Genomic DNA, 23,888 nt, shown 5'->3' with positions numbered 1-23,888 from the left:
ATTATGGATTCTACAAGGGGGATAAATATAGGGACACTGACTCTTACAATGAAAGTCATCTTTTACTGTGGCTGGCAGTTCGTTGTATGTTTTACTGAATTGTTCTGCAGAAAAAAACATTTCAATGATTCAACAGATAATTGAATTAATAAATATGTATCAGTTAAGATGTGTGCACCATTTGTTCCAGTACAGATACTTAAACTGTCATAGATATATTAGAACTGTGGAGAAATAATGAATATCAGTTCAACATCAATCACAGCGTGCAGACTTTAAATAACGGGGATTGGAGATCAATGGAGAATGATGTATTTTGATCTGTGGGTGGGGGAGGGTTTGAGGACAGAAGAAAGAAGAGAGCAACAGGACATTTGCCTTTTTCATGGCGAAGATGTTGACATTTAATAGTGGAAAAGGAAGAGTAACACTTTTAATGGCAGCGTTCCCTTTCACTGCATTATGCATGATGACTATTGTTTACCTGTAAGACCCAAGAAGGACATTATGAATTGATTCTCTCCCCTCAAGGTGCCGTGTGTCAAACGTGTTTATTTCTTCCGGGATTTATTCTCCACTCAGCTGAGGAGGACCCTCAGACTGGTTTAGCTCCATAGGGGAGTCGGTATGGATCCTCTCAATTCACACGCGGGCATCAGCACACATGTCGAAAAAAGTGAAATAAGGATCACGGCATAAAAGTAGTGAAATCAACTAGGGCTTTATTAGAAATGCCATTATATGACTTTACTTGACCTGCAATTCTATTATAACGGTATGGAACGGTTGTGGATTCCAGCCTGAGAATCTATGAGAATTGAGGTTGGATTCGAAAGCATCAACAGGTGTGTGGTGGAACAGTGCAGGGAGATAGCAGGAAGGCTGAAGTGTGGAGGATCCTCAGTTCAAACCTGCTCTCTCAGAAGGAGGGTTTGGTTGCAGTCAGGGCTTCAAACTGTAAACTTTGAAACAGTTTTGAGGTATTGTAAACAATCCCGAGGTCTAATATGAGAAACGGACACAATGAGGCATGTGCTTGAATAGCACAAGGGAACAACTGAAGGGCTGCAGGCTCCAACCTGCTGTCTGAGGTTGTGGCCTAATGCCCCTTCATGCAGACATCACTTCTGCTTTGAAAGAGTTTTGAGGTTTGAGTAGCAGTCTCAAGGTTAAATACGAGAAACAAAATTTCAATTGCTGCATGGTGAGGTAGTGCAGCACAAGAGCTGAGCAGCTACTGTCCTTACTCTATAGGTTGTGGGTTCAAGCCCAGTCTTGGGTTTGAGCCTTTGGCTTTACTTCAGGTTTGAGTAGCAATCTCAAGGTTAAATACAACAAACAAAGGGTTGGTTTGTGTGGTGAAGTAGCGCAGCGGAAGAGCTGCTGACATGAGCCCCTGCACTGCATTTGAAGGTTGCAGGTTCAAGCCCAGTCGTGGGTTTGAGCCTTTGGCTTTACTTCAGGTTTGAGTAGCAATCTGAAGGTTGAATACAACAAACAAAGGGTTGGTTTGTGTGGTGAAGTAGCACAGCGGAAGAGCTGCTGACATGAGCCCCTGCACTGCATTTGAAGGTTGCAGGTTCAAGCCCAGTCGTGGGTTTGAGCCTTTGGCTTTACTTCAGGTTTGAGTAGCAATCTGAAGGTTGAATACAACAAACAAAGGTTTGGTTAGTGTGTGGTGAAGTAGCACATTGGAAGAGCTGTTGACATAAGCCCCTGCACTGCACTTGAAGGTTGTGGGTTCAAGCCCAGATGTGGAAATAGCATTTAAAAAGAGTTTTGAGGTTTAGCTCACATGCTCAAGGTTAAATAGGAGAATCAAAGTTGCCAAAATGTGACCAGGACTGGTAGTGTAGGGGTGAGTGCAGAGTGCCAAAAGCCTCTGTGCGCACCGCCAGTGGGTTCAAATCCCACCCGCCAAGTCTTGAGTGCACTACCGCGGAGGTAGTAGTGGGGGCATTGTCCCCACTGGTTGTTTCAGAGAAGTGAACCCTAGGGGTTATGGAGAAACACAAGGCGCGTTCACTTGAGTTATGATGGCATTGTCAAGAATGATGAAGAATCTTTTGAATGATGATGAATTGACTTGATGTTAATTGCTTCTAGCTTTTAGCACTTATTAGCCATGCTACGTAGCCTATAGGGTTCCACCTTTTTGACGGGAGAGAAGGCCGTATGAGTCAGTAAAGATGAGCAGATGTGTCTCATTCAGTGGTCGCACTGACATGAAACTTATTACAGCCTCTGAGGGCATTTTTCAAGACAATCACATGTTTGTCTACTTCAGGGCATCCTGTGGACAACCTTAAACTGACAGTCTGGCACAGGGTGTAGATTTGTTTACCCTTTTTAGTGCATCCACCCTCCAATTCTCTGTTACATTCAAATTCAACTCACTTGTGCCTTTACCAATGCAGGAAGGATGAATAGCACGGTTGATCCTCCAAGATGCACCAATCCGTCTCTGGGGCAATATCCCATTATGGTTTTTTATAAATGTCAGTTACCCAAAACTAAAAAAGGATTTAGGAAGAGCCACCATGTCCCTTGAGGGTTGAACCCAGATAAGGTTTAAAGTACAGAAATTTGGGGCATTTGGCATTAGTGACAGGGACATGTAGGTTGCTCCATCTAAGATCATTCCAGTCATGTCATGGGAAAAAAAGATATTGTGAAAAAAGTCCAAATATGTAGGGTCAAAAAAGAAAAGATTTTTTTTAAATAACAGGTAAAAAATTATTATAAAAATATATATGTAATAACCAGTGAATATATATATATATGATATATTATTAGGGCCGGGACTCGATTAAAAATATTAATCTAATTAATTAGAGGCTTTGTAATTAATTAATCAAAATTAATTTTAATTGCATAAATATTTGACCTGAAGTAATTTTTTTCACATGGATTTTTATTTTTGTTCAACCAATTCCAGCAGACAAGTGTAGCAATAGCATATTTAGAAATATAGTACTTTCAGAAATTCAGGTAGCCTATAGGTAAGTAGACCTTGTGTAAACTAGGTTTTTTTTTAAGTAGACCAATACTTTCAAGTACATTCAGAACATTGGTTATTTTGTCAGACGTGGACTTAGTTACCCTGGTCCTTAAACCAGTCCTCTGGTGCAGTGTGGGTTGGGTGTGGGTCCTTGTAACGTCCACGCTAGCTGCTAATTGTGTTGCGTTGAGGTGATACTTGAGGCTCGATGTGAATTCCTTGTTGCACAGCTTGCACACAACCACGCTCTTATCTACGCTTCCATCCGTGTGTTTATTATAAGAAGATTTCCCATTCACGGGGCCACCCGACACGGTCTCGTTAGCTTCTTCGTTCATGTTCACTGTGGTTTGTTGTTGTCTGAAGTCATGGACGCTAGTTGGTGCTCCAGTATAATCGGTCCTCCGAAACTCATCCAGTGAGAAACGTTCCGCGGTGCAAAAAATAAGTGTAAAAATGGGTAAAAAATGTTTAATGTGTTATTTTTTGTGTAATTAATTAATCTTAATTCACATTGTAATTAATTAATTGTAATTAAAGCGCTAAAGTCCCGGCCCTAGTTTTTTCACATGCTGAGTGTCCAGGTCGCTGCGGCATTACCTCCAGAGACCACTAGATGGCAGCAACACTATCCACATGAGGATGTGATTATAACACCTCTTGAAAGAATCTCAGGAATAAGGAATCAGGAATAATAATATATAATAATAATATTGAATAATAATATTGCCATAATATGTTGTACATACATGGAAATTGTCTTGGTGGTTGGTGCATGACAGAAGACAGTACCTCTGCCTCTGAGGTGGAAAGTTTCAGCACCTGTGTAGTTTGTATTGAAGAATAACAAAAACAATACGATCTTCGGGAGAGAGATAAAAAACGGAGTCTCTTGTGCCCACAAGGTGAAATTTAGTTCAATTAATCTCCACTTTTGGATAATTTGACATTAGTCATAAACCAAAGGTCTGTGTCTGTTGTCTCTCATGATTTTGTGTACTACACAAGTTTGCACAGACTTTCTCATTGAATTAGGAAGAATGAGGACCTTTGATGGAACAGTATGTCCTAACAGTGTCAGTGTAATATAGAGTGACACACACACACACACACACACACACACACACACACACACACACACACACACACACACGACGGTGCACTTACCATCTACATTCATGTCCAACTGAACAGCAATGTTGTTCCAACGATGTCCATACATTCTCCTGTAATGCACAAACTTATGGTTATTTAGCCTGTTCATAGCCTCTTACATTCCGCGGAGACGTCTTTGAATGGAAAGGTTTTTGCTGTTTGTCATTTCATTTCATCACGTGTCCTTCCCTGGGATGAAACGTCTGACGTGAAGGCAGTGATGAAGAGCACAGATCATCTGAAGTGACAAAATCATCTTCAAGGTCACATTCATCCATCAGCCTGCTGCTCCTTTCTCCTTCTATGCAGCGCTATAAATCACTCCCAGACACGTAGGGAGAGGATGGTTCTCACTTTGATTCTACATGGAGTATAATCTCTTTAATAAACTGTTGTATCCATGTGGTTTGCTTCACGCGCTGTGTTTGTATATTTGGTTGCTTTTTTTTTCTTGATCTTCCTGTCCTACATTTAGCTTCATTCCATTTAGCAGTAGTAGAACAAACAGCAAACTGAACTGTTCTGCAAATCTGTGCTACTGAGTGGTCACATCCTGTGATCCCCAGTCCTCACCACATCCCAGTTGATTTGTCAGGGGGAGCGGCTGGAAGTGGAGCAGATGAGAGATTGAAGTGGTGATGAAGCAGTGACTGCGTGTCCGTTTTCTCCCTGAACAACAACATTTGTCCCGTTAGCCCTGCTGCTGATTCTCATGCAACACAATGGCTCTGCCAGAAAACAAATAGCTACAAGAAAGCACCAGAGCTTTCCTGTCACACGCCACAGCTTCATGCTACGCCGCCCTGGTTCCCCTCTAGTGCCAGCTTGGACGTGTGTGTCAATCTCTATTGGTCACGTGCACAAATCCAACTTTTTACAAAATAAACGTTTGTCTGTATAAGACCTTGTTCTGTTCACCTACATTTTACTGAACAAAGGGTCCCTGGGTCAGAGCTGTGATGGAACACTTGTGTTAATTGTATATTATTCCTCACTTAGTAGAAGTTCCCTGTGCAGGTGAACGGGCTAGAATGAGTATTTCTGGCCTGGGTGCAAAGGTTAACGTTTGATACCAATATCTGTGATATTAGGACGTAAAGGTTTTTAATGGCAAGATTGTTCCTGTAAGGTGAAGCCAATTTCTACTTCTCTCTTTATTCGTTAGTTTAATAAACATTATAAACATGAGTTCATGGACGTTTTACAGGTGGGGAACGTAAAAACCTGGGCTGGCGCACACTGTATAATGGGGGGGGGGGGGGGGGGGGGGTGCAGCTGAAACAAATAAAGAGGCATGACACGCGAAACTTGTGTTTGGTCCCCGTGGGACATTTAGTCTGTGACACAAATAAGGGAGGAGAAGGGGATTGTGGGGACTGGGGTCAAATAAACAAAAGGTCCCTTTTGTTCTACACCCTTTTCCGTGCCTAACACAATCTATCCCTAAACAGCTCACCTCTCTATTGCAAAAAACTACAGGGGTGACCCCACCCAGCTAACTTAGTGTGTGTGTAACAAAGTTTTACCTACGTGATGGAAATGTACACCCATGGGCAGAACTACCTACCCCTTCTCCAGAACTGAGGTAGAGTACAACTGGGTCTCACTCGACCAGATCCCAAACAAAACAATATCTGCCAGGCCATACAAAAAAACCCACAGCTTCTCCTTTCCTTTCTCTGTCTCCTCTGTTCCTCAACCAGGCTGGTTATGTAGGCCACCAGCTCGTTAGCTGATTGCTCCCCAGGTCTTATACGGCCACGCCTCCTCGCCAACAGCCAACCAGCACTGCACACCTGTAAGCCATGAAAAAAAAAAACACTACCCCCACTCACAGTTAAAGGCATAGAGACAAAACATGGGGACATGTAACAATTTAGTATGGTATTATTTAATAAAGCCACTGCAGACTTCAAAACGTCAGAGCACAAACCAATGGTCCCTATGACTACATCAATGGTCTTTGTTTATGATGGAGTCAGTTAAATAGCACTCTTTAAAATGTTTTTTCAGAAAGCTTAAAATGATATGGTGTAGAATGGTGATGTGAGAGAAGCATGTGCATGGTGATGGCTTGGTTTGTGTGTAGGAGTAGGATGCTGCTCAGACAAACACCCTCAGAAAGCTATAGTGGCAATCTACCTCAATTATTTACTTACAGGGGATGAGGAGACTAGTACAGTTTGTACAGAGAACACAGTACAGTGTTCACCAAGATACTAAAATAAGAACCAAGATAGAAACAGACATGCAGCCCCTCTCGGCCAGAAGGGATCATAGTTTGAACGTCTCACCAAGCGGTGGGAATTCTTTTGGAGTGAGATTGTTGATTAAAGACACAAATGAAATCATGAGAAATGAATCACACAATGGACCCTTTTGTACTGAAGATATGCGAGTTCCAAAATGGGAGGAGCACCAAATGAATGGTGAACAACTGGGGACAACCTCTTTTGGGGAAGGTGTGTGTGTAGCAAGGCCAAAGAGTCCTGTTCCGTTCGCCCAATCAATGGTGTGTTTCCAGTCTGCGATCCAGCTGTCTCCCAGTGTTTCCACTGGCCGGGTGCTGTCCATGGTGCTGGATTAGAAAAGAACAACCAGAGGCCCTCAAGGACTTCAGAAATACACACATCAGCTTACATGGTGGAGAAAATTACACAAAAACTACAGGTCAACAGTGAGGTTTTTTCAATTGAAACGTAGACCTTTGGTTCATTGTGCCATAATATGTTATGGTAGGTTTCCCTAACCTTTGGAGGGAGGAATATCTGCTGTAAACATCAAGGCAATAGTTTAGTTATTGTTATGGTGTGTAGTCGGTGGACCCAAAAGCACGCACACAACAGCACCATGTCCAGCCAATTCTTTTATTTTGCGCTGTGCCAAGAAGGTGAACAAAAACAAAGCAGATCTTTCCAAAGGTAAAGCAAAGTGCTCCTCAGGCTCAACGGGGGTCGGGAGGGCAACTCCACCGACTTCTTGCAGTCCGAGACGGGGCAGGGTTCTGGTGTGGAAGCCCGAGGTCCGACACCACAATCACGAGTCTCATACCGCCGTGTACTCCGTGGTACTACGTGGCTCTGCAGGAGCCAAAGAACAAAAAATGCAAACCAGTGCACAAACTCCGAGAGCTCTGTAAACGCACCTGAGACCAGCCCGGGAACACTGAAGGCCTTATACCCGCCACAAGTGATCACTGCAATGAGCCACAGCTGAGCTCTCAGGAGAGGGGCGGGGCTGAAGGTGGGGCCCAGAGGTGGAAACTATATGGAAAAAACAGACAGGGCAAAAAACAACAGATATGCAGATCGGGTTCCTAACAGTTATATGCTTTGAAGGTTTTTTTACTTTCTTTAATAGGACAACCAATGTGACGAATATAAATTATTCTCAAGTCCGCCTAAAATAATGATACGTCTGCGTGTTCGTGTGCGTGAGTGCGTGCGTGCGTGACTGTGTGCGCGCACGCGTTCATTCGCGTGTTCGTCGGGTGGGGGCGGCTCGTAAAGGGGCGTGGAATAATACAACATTACAGGCATGCCATTCATCTCCGACACGCTGGTCTCCTCCATCCTCCGCGATACCCCCCCCCCCCCCCGGATGCATCCACTCTCTGGGGAGCCTCGCCGGTAGCATGGAGTCGACATCGTGAATAAAGGAGCGTCTCCTCCTCGTCTTTCTGTTGTGAGCCAGCGGAGCCCGGCGCAGACATGAGGAACCCGCTGGCGGATGTAGCGCTGGCGTTCCTGCTCTTTCTGGAGGTGAGAGACGCCTTTCTTTGTCTTTTTCATTCATGTCCAAGCGCCTCTGGTTGAATGGATCCATTCGATGGACGACACGTCGGTTACGTTTGGGGGCTTTTCGGTGGCAGACGGGCTCCCTTTGATGTCGCTAAATTCCATTCAAAAGAAGAGCCCCGCGTCCATCGGTTCATGGCAACATCACACATGCAGAGCACAAACTGGGGTCTCTGTATACAACAAATGACTCCATGCGGTGACTTCCACTAGCAAGTGACCCATCCCAAAAATACACGTACATGATATTAGAACTTTTATTTTGGCAGCATGCTGTTCCCGCGAGTGTGACATAAAGAACCAATAATTACATCTCAAAATGGGGGAGATGCTAGCGTGTTATATACATGCTGGAAAGCGGAGTAAGGAAGGAGGCTGCAACAGTCCTCTCCAACCAATAAAAGCTCAGTGAGATGCTCTGTCAGAACACCAAGGAGGCTAACTGGGGTTCTGTCATCCTTTGTCCTGGTGTCTGGACCCCTAAAATACTCACTGGGCCTCAAGTTCTGATACTAGTCACTGGGTTAGTGGGCCTGGACCTCTGATACTAGTCACTGGGTTAGTGGGCCTGGACCTCTGATACTAGTCCCTGGGTTAGTGGGCCTGGACCCCCGATGCTAGTCACTGGGTTAGTGGGCCTGGATCCCCGATACTAGTCACTGGGTTAGTGGGCCTGGACCTCTGATGCTAGTCACTGGGTTAGTGGGCCTGGACCCCCGATGCTAGTCACTGGGTTAGTGGGCCTGGATCCCCGATACTAGTCACTGGGTTAGTGGGCCTGGATCCCCGATACTAGTCACTGGGTTAGTGGGCCTGGACCTCTGATACTAGTCACTGGGTTCCAGGGCCTGGATCCCTGATACTAGTCACTGGGTTATTGGGCCTGGACCCCTGATACTAGTCACTGGGTTAGTGGGCCTGGACCTCTGATACTAGTCACTGGGTTCCAGGGCCTGGATCCCTGATACTAGTCACTGGGTTATTGGGCCTGGACCCCTTATACTAGTCACTGGGTTCCTGGGCCTGGACCTCTGATACTAGTCACTGGGTTCCAGGGCCTGGATCCCTGATACTAGTCACTGGGTTCCAGGGCCTGGAACCCTGATACTAGTCACTGGGTTAGTGGGCCTGGACCTCTGATACTAGTCACTGGGTTCCAGGGCCTGGATCCCTGATACTAGTCACTGGGTTATTGGGCCTGGACCCCTTATACTAGTCACTGGGTTCCTGGGCCTGGACCTCTGATACTAGTCACTGGGTTCCAGGGCCTGGATCCCTGATACTAGTCACTGGGTTAGTGGGCCTGGACCTCTGATACTAGTCACTGGGTTCCAGGGCCTGGATCCCTGATACTAGTCACTGGGTTATTGGGCCTGGACCCCTGATACTAGTCACTGGGTTCCTGGGCCTGGATCCCTGATCCTAGTCACTGGGTTATTGGGCCTGGACCTCTGATACTAGTCACTGGGTTCCAGGGCCTGGATCCCTGATACTAGTGTGATGCCCCACACACATAACGAGTGTGTGTGGATGGTGCCTACCTAACTGTCTCCCTACAGGTGAGCCTGGGTGGGGCATTGTCCTGATGGCTAATGGAGAGCACCTGGGCCCGGTGTCTCTCCTGAGGTCTATATATGCCAGGCTCCTGCCAGTTGGAGGGGGGGACTCGAGAGGAGGCAGCCCCGGCCTTCGCTCCGGCAGTATTCTCCATGCGTTTTGAGTTGTGTTGAATTATTCTCTTCATGCATACACGCACCACACCATTTTGTCACACATCCACACTTACAACACTGACTTACTGACTACCCACCTCATAGGATCCTTATGGCTTTTGGATATATGATTTCAGTTTATTATTGAAGTTCTTTCTGTTAGGGTTATAATTTAATAAACATGTATTCCTTTCATCTTGTAAACTGTCTCCTGCTCCTAAGGTTTTGGCATAGCTTGAGCCAGCTATGACAAATGGGGGCTCGTCCAGAATCAGTGAGTATCACATTTTCAAGTTTTGAATTTCAGTTAAGCAATGTGATGCTGTTCAAAAGATTCAAATTGTTTGGCGTTGCGTGCGGGTTTCCGTTGCCGTTATTATAACTTAGACTTTTCATTGGTTGAGTTAATTGGATGGATCAATTAAGTTTGATGACACATCGATGTTAAGTTATTGAGTATTTAAATAAGTACGGGAGCTACTCTTTGTCCCAGGTCAGGCAGAGCCACGTTAGTTTTTTAAACTTTCGTGGATAATTTTTTTTTTTTTGATAGTGTTGGGGGAACGCAGTAGTAGCAGTTGTCTCGGGAGCACAGTACGTGGCTGACAGCGTGATGTTTAAAAGTTGCGTTGTCCCCAGCGTATAGTCAGTGCATAATTACCCCTGCCGAACCCCATGAAGAGCTAGGGTTGAGTTAGTGAAGATTTGGTTAGGCAGATAGGGGACACTCCTTTGTTTAAAGTTGCATCGGTGTGTCAAAGCGGTGTCCAATTATCCAACCAATTAATGATGGCTCATATTGATGAGTTTGTGGCATCACCATCAGTTGATCTTTTAAATAACAGTACAAAGGATCAGTTGCTGGAAATCGCGGACCATTACCACATTGACATTGGGGACAGGAGACGTAAATTACCAACACTAAAGATGATTTTAGTTGCTAATTTGGAAGAATTAAATGTTTTGCCGTCCCTGGAGGAAACGCCGGGAGGTGGGGTGGCTGCTGCGGAGCCATTAAGCCTACCTATTAAAGGTGTAAAAACAAATCCAGGGTTAACATTTGACCAACAGAAAGAGCTTATGCTTATTACATTGGAGATGGATAGGGTAAGGTATCAAACTGAAATGGAGAGAGAGAAAGTTGTGCTAGAAAAAGAGAGACTTGAAAATGAAAAACTGAATATTAAGTTGCAGAGAGAGAAATTAGAACTCGTGAAAGTGGGAAAAATGGATCAGAGGTTCTTGGGTGGTGAAGGTGGAGCTTCAAATTCAGAGAACAAGCATTTTGATTTGGTGGGAAATTTGCGCTTGATACCAAAGTTCAATGAGAGAGAGCCGGAAACGTTTTTTTCATTGTTCGAACGATTGGCGGATGCAAGAGGTTGGCCTGATGCTGATCGGACTGTCATGCTGCAATGCGTCCTTACTGGGAAGGCGCAAGAGGCTTATTCAGCGTTATCGGTAACTGATAGTTTAAGTTATACCACCGTTAAAGCTGCTGTTCTTAAAATGTATGAAATGGTGCCCGAGAGCTACCGTCAGCGTTTTAGAGATAGCAGAAAAGACCTAAAACAAACGTACTTGGAGTTTTCACGGGACTTGGTGCTCAACTTTAACCGTTGGCGAGGCGCTGCAGGTGGAACGACATATGAGACGTTATGTGACTTGGTGCTGTTAGAACAGTTTAAAAACGCTATTCCACATCGCATAGCAACGTTTCTCACCGAACAGCAGGTTAAAACTGTGGGGGAGGCGGCCGCCTTGGCTGATCAATATGCTTTGACTCACCGAGATTGGGTACCGCGAGGTGCGCAAAATACGCACCGGGGGGACACTGCACCCAGCCAATATAGTGCACCCAGCTATAATAATAACGCACCGTTCACCAGTAGGGTTAAAACGGAGGATGAGAAAGGTTGGGCTGCTCGTGACAGGGGAAAAACGTGTCATTTCTGTGGGAAGAAAGGTCATATCAAAACTGATTGTTATGCACTCCAACAGAGAAATAAAACAAACGTGAAATCGGCAGCATTTGTGGCACCTGCTGTGGCTGATGTCGGTTCTGGGGGTCCGTTACAGGTGAGCGATAGTAGTCTTGGTGGGGTAGATGTGGCTTACCGACCATTTGTGGAGAGGGGCTTTGTCTCTCTTGTCGGGTCCGGAGAAAAGGTGCCTGTGAACATCCTGCGAGACACGGCGGCGTTGGGCACATATGTTCTGCAGTCTATTCTGCCGTTTTCATCTAAATCAGCGACGGGGGATGCTATGTTGAGCCGTGGGATGGGCATGTCCATAATCTCTTCTCCTACACACAAAATTGAGCTAAACTGTGGCTTGGTCCATGGTGAGGTGGAGGTGGCATTGCGCAAGGAGTTTCCGATGGCGGGCATTGATGTACTCCTGGGAAATATGCATGCTGGTGGCCTCGTGTGGGCTAATGTGCCCCCAGCACCACTGGTGAGTCCTTGTCCAGTTGTCGGCAATGGTCCAGATGAGAGCGAGCGGGATTTTCCGCAGGTTTTTGCGGCAGCGGCTGTGACGCGCGCCAGGGCTCGTGAAATTGAGCGTAATGAAGTTGAGACAGGTTCAAAATTTTCTTGGTCTGATGTGCCTATTTCTGTGTCGCGGGAAGAGCTGGTTGCAGAGCAGCTCTCCGATCCATCCATCAACAGCCTGTTTGAAGGAATTCTGACAGGTAGTGAGGTGCAGGATAGTGCTAATGGGTACTTTCTTGATAATGGGTTGCTGGTGAGGAAGTGGGTGCCTTGCGGAGATTATGGGGTGGGGGAACCGGTGTTTCAGGTGGTGGTGCCAGCTAAATACAGGGATTTGGTTTTGAAACTTTCACATGACCAGTCAGGGCATTTAGGCGTAAGGAAAACATACTACTGCATTTTGCAATATTTTTTTTGGCCTAGGCTAAGACGGGATGTGGCAGCATATATTAAAACGTGTCACATCTGTCAAATGACGGGTAAACCAAATCAAGCAATTAAGCCTGCCCCATTACACCCCATACCTGCTATCGGACAGCCATTTGAACATATCATAATTGATTGTGTTGGTCCTCTTCCTCCATCGGCGTCTGGTGCTAAGTATCTGCTAACTGTGATGTGCCAGGCGACTAGGTATCCTTCTGCCTATCCGTTGCGTTCCATTACAACTAGAGCTGTGGTTAAAGCTCTGTCACAGTTCATCTCCATATTTGGCATTCCGCGGGTTCTCCAGAGCGACAGGGGTTCAAATTTCACTTCTCACATGTTTGCCCAGATTTTGAAACAACTCCGGGTAAGACATGCTAAGTCCTCGGCGTATCATGCTCAAAGTCAGGGGGCGCTAGAGAGGTTTCACCAGACCTTGAAATCGTTGCTGCGGGCATATTGTACAGAGTTGGGAAAAGATTGGGGGGATGGCTTGCCATGGTTAATGCTGGCTGCTCGTGAAGTAGTGCAGGAGAGTACCGGGTTTAGTCCAAATCAGTTGGTCTTTGGTCATTTAGTTCGTGGGCCGCTTGCACTGCTTCATGACAATTTTAAGGCGCCCGACCCTCCCAAAAATCTGATTGACTTTGTCAATGGGTTCAGGCAGAAGTTGTATGTGGCGGGTTCAATGGCTAAAGAGAACCTGGCAAGGGCTCAAGTGAAAATGAAGCGCTCTTATGATCAGCGGGCTGAACGAAGGGACTTCAGTCCGGGTGATCAGGTTCTGGCTCTTTTGCCAATTATCAACTCACCATTTCAAGCAAAGTTTACAGGCCCACATACTGTGGTTGAGAAACTTTCAGATGAAAATTATCTCATTGCAACTCCTAACCGTCGTAAACCTTCTCAGTTATTTCATGTGAACCTGTTAAAGCCATACTATGGTCGTGAGTCTGAGGAAATTCTGCCTGTGTGTTTGGCAGCCAGCATGGGTCCTGTCTCTAAAGTGGTTGGTGAGGGCAAGGACACCACCACATTTGATGACACAGTGGTGTATGGGCGGTTGAAAAACACTGAGACCCTGGGCAGGTTAGATAACCTGTTGTGTCATCTCTCCATGTCGCAACGCATAGAGTTGGTTGATTTGATTGCGGAATTCCCAACCTTATTTAGTGATGCACCTTCGCAAACTCATCTCATAGAGCATGATATTGCATTGACTGATTCAAAACCCATTCGACAGCGTTTTTATCGGGTCTCTGTAGACAAACAGCGGGTTTTGGATGCAGAGTGCCGATATATGTTGGAGAATGGTATTGCGGAGCCGACAATATCTAGCTGGGCTTCGCCATGCATTTTGGTTCCTAAGCCCGATGGGTCGTTTCGTTTCTGTACAGATTTTCGGAAAGTTAACAACGTGACACGACCAGATGCCTTTCCGTTGCCTAGAATGGATGATTGTATTGATCAGGTTGGGTCGGCCAGATTTGTCAGCAAGTTTGATTTGTTGAAAGGATATTGGCAAGTCACGCTTTCAAAGAGAGCTCGTGAGATTGCATCATTTATTATTCCATCTGGTCTTTATTCGTATAAAGTTATGCCATTTGGGTTGAGAAATGCACCGGCAACATTTCAACGCCTCATGAATAGGGTCGTGGGTGACCTGGAGGGCGTGGCCGTTTATTTGGATGATTGTGTAGTTTTCAGCGACACCTGGGAGTGTCACATTGCTCGTGTGCGCGCTCTCTTTCAGCGGTTGGCTGAAGCGCGGTTGACAGTGAATCTGGCAAAATGTGAATTTGCTCGTGCAACAGTCACATACCTTGGCCATGTGGTCGGTCAGGGTGAGGTCCGGCCGGTACAGGCAAAGGTCGCTGCTGTGGAGTCTTACCCTCATCCTACTACTAAGAGGGAACTTATGCGCTTCTTGGGGTTAATTGGATACTATAGAAGTTTCTGCAAAAACTTTTCGTCTGTTGTCTGTCCTCTTACTGATCTTCTAAAGGACAAGGTCAAGTTTGTCTGGTCCTCCCGCTGTCAGCAAGCGTTCCAAAATGCTAAGATCTTGTTGTGTTCTGCTCCAGTGTTGGCAGCTCCTCGCATGGATCGACAGTTCAAGCTGCAGGTTGATGCGAGTCACTTTGGAGCAGGTGCAGTACTGTTGCAGGCTGACGGTGGAGGGGTGGACAGGCCAGTCTGTTTTTTTTCCAAAAAGTTTAATAAGCATCAGCTTAATTATTCTGTGATTGAGAAGGAAGCATTGGCACTGGTGTGGGCTTTGGGGCATTTTAGTGTGTATGTTGGGTCTGGGGTACCAGTTATAGTTTATACAGATCACAACCCACTTACATTTCTCAATTCACTTAAGTGTCCGAACCAAAGGCTTATTAGGTGGTCTTTGCTTCTGCAGTCCTTTGCTCTGGATATCAGGCACATTAAAGGGAGGGATAATGTGGTGGCAGATGCATTGTCTCGTGCTCCTGTTTAGAGCCCTATCTAATCTCTGATGTTCTTTTGTTTGTTTGTTTGTTTTTTGTAGAGACTGGCGGTGTGGCCCCTGGCCTGTTCTTCTCCTGACAGCCTTATTGCTAGCTGAAACATCAGGATCCAGCTGTCAAGGGGGGAGGAGAGTCCAGGTGGTGCAGGGCTAAGAGTGGTTACACTCTGAGGGTTAAACTTCTAGGAACGTCTAAAAGTATTTTAAGATTTAGTTAAAACTTAGTATGAGGTAATGTTAACATTGTAAATTTGATGGATGTGCACTTAATTGGTTATTTTTAATTTTATGTTAATAGAAGTGATCACTCCGGTATTTTTGTTAGTATTGAGTGGGGAACTGTGGTTCGTAGTGAGACCACGACTTTAAGGGGGGGGGTGTGATGCCCCACACACATAACGAGTGTGTGTGGATGGTGCCTACCTAACTGTCTCCCTACAGGTGAGCCTGGGTGGGGCATTGTCCTGATGGCTAATGGAGAGCACCTGGGCCCGGTGTCTCTCCTGAGGTCTATATATGCCAGGCTCCTGCCAGTTGGAGGGGGGGACTCGAGAGGAGGCAGCCCCGGCCTTCGCTCCGGCAGTATTCTCCATGCGTTTTGAGTTGTGTTGAATTATTCTCTTCATGCATACACGCACCACACCATTTTGTCACACATCCACACTTACAACACTGACTTACTGACTACCCACCTCATAGGATCCTTATGGCTTTTGGATATATGATTTCAGTTTATTATTGAAGTTCTTTCTGTTAGGGTTATAATTTAATAAACATGTATTCCTTTCATCTTGTAAACTGTCTCCTGCTCCTAAGGTTTTGGCATAGCTTGAGCCAGCTATGACACTAGTCACTGGGTTATTGGGCCTGGACCCCTTATACTAGTCACTGGGTTCCTGGGCCTGGACCTCTGATACTAGTCACTGGGTTCCTGGGCCTGGACCTCTGATACTAGTCACTGGGTTCCAGGGCCTGGATCCCTGATACTAGTCACTGGGTTATTGGGCCTGGACCTCTGATACTAGTCACTGGGTTACTGGGCCTGGACCTCTGATACTACTCGCTGTAGGGCAGGCACACTCACTAGTTTAAAGCACCAACCCAATGGTACCCTACGAGGGGAACTTTAGGGTAAAATAAAGTATTTTTTTCTTAACTTCTTAACACATGGACTTTTTGAATTATTCTCAGCGGCGTGAATGTTACCTCATTGGGGATTTCAGGATAATTTTAACTTGAGTGAGGGGACAGTAATGAGCTTTAATGTAAGTTCTGGACAGGCCTCTGAAGGTAGCAGGAGACCATCCCTCTTTCTGTAAGTCCAGTGCCACTGACGTTCATGTCTGTTTCTGTATTATTAATACTCATCATTATTATTTAATTTCCTTCTGCAGACTTAGTGAGCACATCCATTTGGAATGTGAGCAGAGGGAGCCGAGCCCTTGGACCTTCCGCTGGTTCTCTTTGATGTGTGGCGCTTAACAACTTGTACATTTGGATGGGGACAGCTGATGTTTGTTTCTTTTAAGAAGGCTTTGACCAGCAAAAGCACAAGTCGCTTAGGTCTTGTGTCGTGGTGGAAGAGTTTCAAAGACTTTGAATATCTCAGTGAAAGGGATGCAGGTCAGTTTAGATTAGAATCACAGGGGTGTCTACCATACTTGATGAGGATATACAGTAGAACTGCTTCATATTGCTTTGCAACAAAACGGTCATCACTGGGGGCGAGAGTAGGAGAAGAGCAACCTGGTACATCCTGGCTTTAACGTTTGGGAAGAGTTATTTATTCAGTTTGATGCATTCCGGTGAGGAATTTAAAATGCCACGCATGATGGTCCATTTATCTGAGGCTCAGCTCTTTGACCACTGCCATTAGAGCTTTCTTAAGGTAGACAGGCAGAGTTTATGAATGCCAATAAACCTGAATGCCCCTCCTCTCCAGTAAGAACAGTCCAGCGGACTGAAGATGCAGAATCAGCTGAAGCATTTTGTGATCTACTTCTCCCTCATATTCTTCTGTTCGAATCCCACTTTCCGACGCAAAAAAGAGAAGAGAAGATATTGATTTGACCCGACCAGGCCACCGTATCCCTCCTCCTGCTGGAGCCAGCTTGTGGTGTGCAGCCATGCAGTCAATGAGGAGTCCATATCCAGGCTCGCAGCGATATGGTTTCTGTGCCTATGATTGCATCATCACTTGGTGTCTGCATCTCCCAATAGGAAACGCTGCTCTGCACCTCCTCGTGACGGCTGACGAGTGCTTTACGTTCAGTGTTGGCCGTTGTTTGCTGGAAAACGTTAATAAGGCTCTTTGTTCCCTTTTATTGTGATTGAATAGTAATATGAGCACTGAATGAAAATGTGTTGTTGTAACCGCTGCTTTAACAACTGAATCACAGGCTTTTTCATCCAACCATTTGTTATCCTTTTTTGGATGTTAAACAACTTTTGTATTCCACTTTCTTTCTTTCTCTAGTTATTTTAATCTAGGTTTAATGCTGCTCAGTCATCAGTCAGAATCTTTGTGCCTTTTGGTGATTTGCAGGTACAAATCTGAATATATATATATATATATATCTTGTCAAAATGGACAAAATTGAAGTTAAACATATTTTTCTGCCTTTTTTGGAAGTGCCATTTAGAACCTAAATCTCTAAATGTTAAATCAATCCAATATCTCAAAGTAAAGTCTTTTTTTAAAATCTTAATTTATCGCTAACGGCGCCGCGAGGTCAGCTGACATGGATGAGACGGGAGGGATGGCCAATGGGAGGAAGGGAAGGAAGAACAGCAACAACAAGGAGTGGAAGGTGGGGGGGGGCAGTATGGATTAGAGCATAGTGATTGGCATAGTACGCCAATATGTTCACTAAGTAGTTTCTAAAGCTGACATGTCCATGTGTACAAAGGTAGTTACTGATCATTCCAGGGTCAGCAAATTGCATTTTATTGCAGAATCACAAATATTTCCAGCTCATTCCCGAGAAAAGGGCAAAGCCACGGCAGACCTGACTGCCCTGAATGATCATGGACACCGCAGGCCGCACACAGTGATTCTAAGTGATGGCAGCTGTCCGGATGACTTTGAAGGCACAGCCGCCTCCAGTAATGACCTTTCCTCATCAACGCGTCTCCTTTCACACCTACGGCGTCCCGCTAAGACAATACGCGGCCTTGATCGCAACACACACACACTCCCACTTCTAAAGCTTTTATATACACTGTCCAACCCCCCCCCCCCCCCCCCCTCCCAAATGCCCTTTAGCTGAAACCCATCTGAGCTGCTTTTAGAGCAGGAAAACACTCTGTTGCGTAACGGTCGCCGGAGCACAGCGAGACGTTTTCTCCCCTGTCAGCACTTCCATGGAGCTCCAATTAGAGGCGCACAATAGACAGAGCTGCTCATTGTGGAAAGTGCTGGCACAGAACAATTAGTTCTAAGCTAATGGTGGAGAAGTAAAGCTGGTGTGTGTATTCCTATATTAGAAATGTCATTTGAATTAGTTCTATGTGCCAATGAAGAAGCCCTCATGCAACATCCATCCATCAATTTTGATGTCACGTATTGGCTATAGAGGGAAACCCCGGAGCCCCCCAATTACAAGCCGGATCCATATCGCTGCAGACGGAGCCAGATGGACCGATGGTGCCCCCCCCCCCCCCCCGAGGCCTCAGACGCTTGTGCTTAGTCAACACTTCTGGCTGATGTGAAGCATTAAATTACTCTTCTGTGGAATATTAATGACGTTTATGATACAACAGTCCAGTGAACACCTCTAATGAACAACGTCGACTGCATCAAGGTGTCTCATTAAGTCACTACGAGGAATTCCTTTTTGTCTTGAACACGTATTTTATAAAAGTACACATGAATGAGTATTGGTTTTAAGCTTTTAATATACAGCACCAGTCTAAAGTTTGGACACACTCTGTCATCCATTGAATGGGGTGCTTTTCTCTCCCACTATGTGTGTTCCTGACCTTTCCTCCCAGTATGGTCCCATCCTCCACCAGTAGCCCCACTGGTGTGTTGCCATGTTGGAAACCACTGAAACAGCTGCAACATGTGGCTGGATAATATTTTATATTTTGGGGGCGGTTCTATCAAACCACCAGAGGAAAGGTGACCTAAAGGAGTATTCTAAAAAAGTAGAACTATTCTCTTGTGCCCTGATAGGAGTGATGCTACTGAAGCGTCTGCGCTAACAGTGTCCTCCCTACGTGGTTGGGATGTGTGACCCGGTGAGGCCTTATGAAGGGAACGTTTTCAGCTGGGAGCGCAGGAGAGCTTTGGTGGTGCAGAGCATCCGTCACCCATTACCCAACAAAGTGTGTAGAATCACATGACTGAGACATTGGTCTCGCCCTATCACAACGCGGCCGAGTCAGGCTTTAACCACCTGGCCCCCAAAGCTGCTCTGGCTGTGATACTTTTCTAATCCCCACCAGGAGTTAACAGGTCAGTGCATAACAATGGGACTCATGCTGCTCCTCTCCTGGGGCGAGGTCTGTCCCTGCAGTATCTCCTTGTCTCCTATCTCCTTCTCTCCTTCTCTCAACAGCCTCAGCTCGTTCTGTGAGCTTCTCTGCACGGCTGCATATTCTTACAGATCAATAAACCGTATTATTCTCTGAATGGAGGAAATGAGGGTTCACACACAAAGGATTCAGGGGCTTCTTCTGCTTTTCATTGTGTCCCTGAACTGATTGAAGCCGTCTGTCTTTTACAGTGTGTGGAAGCCAAGAAGTACTGCTGGTATTTTGAAGGCAGATACCCCATCTACTTCATGTAAGTACCCCAACGTTCCGTCCCTCAGCTGAAAGGACCTTGAATTAAGGCCACTTTGGCCAAGTGGTGGATGGTCTGATCTGCTAAAGAGAAGGAACACGGCTCTTTGTGGGTTTCTAAGGTCTGTAATGCAGGCAGTTTCATTGCCAATTATTCAGATTAAAAAGAAAAATCTTGAGTTTTGGTAAAGTTAACTTCCCAATCCCAAGAATGTAAACATTTCCTGTTTTACGTTAAAGCGCTCACTGATCAAACTGCCTTAACATTTAGGGTGAAACTCTTTAGGTTTGTTTAGGAAGCAGAACCCTGCGATGAATGGCAGCATCAGAATCCGCCTCAGGCCAAGCAGGTTTTCACCTGTAAAGAATTTGGTGAATACAATAAGAATATATATAATATGCAAAAGTAAAGAAGCATGAATAGAAATGAGAAAAGGATTCATTGTAAATAAATTGAAAGTATACATGCAATATGTGTAATGTGGTCTTAATTAAATGTGCAGCATGCAACAAACAATAGTGTTGCTACAGTGAGGATTCTGTCCAGTGTTAAAAACCACTTCAGTCAACATGGCGATCTACCAGTTATCTGCTTCCCTCGTCATGAACTTCCTTTTGAATGAAATACAAACTGTCAAACTGTAGGTTTCAGTTTCACATACCCCATTAGTTCCTAAAGATGTAAATCCACTCTTCCTCCCTGGCTGGATGGGGGGCCTGGGGGGGCTGGGGGAGGGTTCACAGATGATGCCTGTGCGATTGCATGGGTGATTGTTTCCTGTTGCAGATGCCGCTCCTACGAGGACTGCTGTGGGACCCGCTGCTGCGTGAGAGCGCTGTCCATCCAGAGACTGTGGTACTTCTGGTGAGTCCCAGGGGTGGGGGGGGGGGGGCCTTACACTGCACCCCGGGCTAGAGGGTGACCCCTCCCTGCTCCCTCTCCCTGCCTTGGTGATGTTGGGTCTGTGGAAGGTGCGATGAGTACTGTGTTTGCCCCCCCCCCCCCCCCCCCAGGGTGCTGCTGATGATGGGGGTGCTGTTCTGCTGCGGGGCCGGCTTCTTTGTCCGCAGAAGGATGTACCCGTCCCCTCTGAGGGACGAGCCCGCCTTCAATGTCTCCTTCACCAGACACCCTGCCACATCCCCAGGTACAGCAGCACGGGCGATGACCAGTACACATAACCACAAAGTTCTGAAGAAGGCTTTAAAATAAAGGAACTCCCTGTAGCTTAAAACAAACATGACCTGGACTGGACCTCTTTTGAGGATGTCATCGTATTTATTCCCCCAACCTTTGCGTAACGATAGTGGATAGAACCCGTATATTAACTTAGCCAATAGACATGGATAATAAAATAAAGGATCCAGGATTCCTGAGGTCCACGAGATCACATGACTGGGTCCGTTAGTCTTAAGCCGGATCTGATCAGCGTTGTGTTGTGTTTATAGTGAGTGCTTTTCTCCTTTTCTTTCCAGTTTCCCAGCAGCCGGGCAGCATGCAGGGCTTCGGGGTCAATGGGATGACGGGTGGCGACCCGGGGGTCGCCATGGCACACCCGGCATTCGCACACCCGCCGCAGCCCGGCTCGGCCCATATGATGATGGCCGCCTACCCCCCGCCCCCGTCCTACTGCAACCACCCGCCGCCGTCCTACGAGCAGATATTCCACAACAGCGACAAGAAGTAAATGTATGGATGTAAGACTAAGAAGAGGCACCGTAACCAGGGTGTAAAAGCACACTCACACACACACTTTCCTCCTGATTCCCATGCATCACACACACACACGCACCGTCACCTGCTTCACCTCCACCCCCCCGACGAGCTCCAGCTCCACCTGTACACAAGTGAACAGAAACTCCTGATGTGATCACAAAGCTTCTCGTGGAAGTGATTACATGGTTATCCCGTTCCAAAGGACGCCGCCGACTGATCCAGCATCTCACTGTGAGATGGTCCTTCACTACATGATGACTTCTTGATACATGTTTCATAGTCTGTTCGTTCTCCTGTTGGTGGAGGAAAGGAGAAGAATCAGCCACTCTGATCTCTGCTACATGCCGCTGCTGTTTGAGTGGCACCCGGGCGGGACAGCGACCGGTGACCTGCCGTTGTCCCGCCCAGATGCCACAGGTTCATATGGCCCCCTTCCCTTGGAGGTAGCTGTTGCTAATGGGATATAGGCAGCACCTGACCCTCACTGAAGAACAGGAGAACTATTCAACAGACAGGCAAAGCTTTAGCCTTGAGTTCAACTTTAGATCCACAAATTCTGAGCAGCGTCCTGCCAGAGCGCTGCTTTGGGACTTTTTGGAGTCGGAGCGTGGCCATTCAAACCTTCAAAGCCCATCAGGCCCGTCGACCCCTTCACAGCCATCGCACGCCGCAAGCACAGCTGTGAGAGAGCTGGTTGGGACAAAGCGTCTTTCTCAAGGACGCTTGAGATGTCCGCTCTGATGCCTCAGATTGAAAGACGCCCCCCTCCCACATTTAATCTCCTCCGCTGGAGTAAAAACTAAAGGAATGGGTCGCGTCGAGAGTTAAGAGACCACAGTCTATGGTACATCTATTTTTCTTTCATTGCATGAGATGGTGTCCTTGGAATACCGTGTGGAGGTCCTGGAGGCCCCCACAGCCAGCTGGTGGTGGTTAGAGCTCCACCTCCAGCAGCTTACCGATGAGTCGCTGCAGGTCCACCTATCAGAGAGCTGTTTTTCTGGCATTTGGATGAGTGCATTAGGAAGCTAAAGCTAATCTAATCAGCTGAATGCAGTGTTCATATTTAGATGTTATTGCTTGTGAAGGAGACATTGCAGCGTGTTAACACTTTAATGTCAGAATTGCTAATATGAGGACTGTTCTCTGAAGCCCATGTGACTAAATGAGTCTAGAACCCAAGATAGTAGATGTGCAAATCCTCAGAACCAGACGCTGGAACAGTGTTTGTTGGCCTTGTTGCTTGAAAAAATTATTGAATTATTTTGTGTCAATCGACAGATTGAGCACTGTTGCGGTGTATAGGAAGAGTTGTGCGCTGCCACTGTGTGTGTGTCTCTCCTCTGTATGACCTTACAGTGAGAGCCAGGACCACAGAGCACACCGTACCCACTGATACTGATGGGTTATTTAAAAGGTCTATAACATCTGCATAGCCCCCATGTCGGTCCTGCTGCATGGAGGGACCGTGTGTACAGATGTGTGATTATCACGTGGGGTAAGTGGGGGCCTCTGGTCTCCCTTCTTCTGCTCTGTGACGTCCATGTTGACTGGTAATTGTCCTGCTGTGAGGGATTGACACGGAGAGGAGGGTATCCCTCTGAAGCATGCCGGTCTCACCTCTCCATCAGTGGACACATCCCACTGCAGACAGCACGACCATGGATGGATTCCACTTGATGTTTGGCTGCTGCAGCAACAAACATCTCAAGTATATCTCAGATAAATACTGCATTATTTCTCTTCTTTTTTTCTTCTTAATAGCTGATAAAGAACATCTTAGGAAACCTGGGTTTTTTCTGAGTTTGAAAGAAGTGTGTTTTACTGCAGCGGGGGGGGGGGGGGGGTTGTCAATCATGGTGCAGACACAGGTGGGTGAGATCTGTGGTCCACTGAGGGTAAGCCCACGCTATTTATCAATAATCATCATCTCGGTCGGTGCTGCACTGACGCGTTTCCTCTCCTGTTCCACTCCATCTCGCCTTCTCTCTCATCCATAAATGGATCGGCACTGAAAAGGGCACAATTTCTATTTTCACAGTTTTCATTTCACTTTGTTTATTAAGGTCGATTCTTGTTGTGAGTTATTTCTCAACAGAGCGCCAATTGTTTCACATGTTGTCTCCCGGTCAATTCAGTGTTTATTTGTCAGTTGGTCTTTTGGACATTCTGTTTTATGGATGGAATGGACTGAATCGTGGCCACATGGGGGACAGAGATGAGGTGATGTCACAATGATTGGCAGCACGTGGCTCATCATATCAGTCCTCTTCTGAACCTCCTCCTGTTATTTTCTGTGA

At 46.2% G+C, this 23,888-nt stretch overlaps 1 protein-coding gene across 1 annotated transcript; it reads left to right on the top strand.

Moving 5' to 3' along the window:
* Positions 1 to 7,745: 7,745 nt before the first annotated feature.
* vopp1b (VOPP1 WW domain binding protein b) lies at positions 7,746 to 23,772 on the top strand. The gene is made up of 5 exons (XM_037456144.2): positions 7,746 to 7,917; positions 19,814 to 19,872; positions 20,659 to 20,736; positions 20,886 to 21,019; positions 21,348 to 23,772. The coding sequence occupies exons 1-5, from the start codon at positions 7,867 to 7,869 to the stop codon at positions 21,557 to 21,559; spliced, it is 534 nt and encodes a 177-aa protein (XP_037312041.1). The 5' UTR covers positions 7,746 to 7,866; the 3' UTR covers positions 21,560 to 23,772.
* The last annotated feature ends 116 nt before the right edge of the window (positions 23,773 to 23,888 follow it).

This window comes from Pungitius pungitius, chromosome 19 (genome assembly GCF_949316345.1).
Source record: "Pungitius pungitius chromosome 19, fPunPun2.1, whole genome shotgun sequence".
Classification (NCBI taxonomy): domain Eukaryota; kingdom Metazoa; phylum Chordata; class Actinopteri; order Perciformes; family Gasterosteidae; genus Pungitius; species Pungitius pungitius.
The sequence above is the reverse complement of the archived record's forward strand: the minus strand, read 5'-3'. Positions and strand labels throughout refer to the sequence as shown.

Bases quoted from the DNA above. Each gene is read 5' to 3' on its own strand.
- vopp1b (XM_037456144.2), top strand. From the start codon at position 7,867: ATGAGGAACCCGCTGGCGGATGTAGCGCTGGCGTTCCTGCTCTTTCTG. The intron at 19,873-20,658 runs GTAAGTACCCCA...TTCCTGTTGCAG, and splicing joins AGATACCCCATCTACTTCAT to ATGCCGCTCCTACGAGGACT. The intron at 21,020-21,347 runs GTACAGCAGCAC...TTTTCTTTCCAG, and splicing joins ACACCCTGCCACATCCCCAG to TTTCCCAGCAGCCGGGCAGC.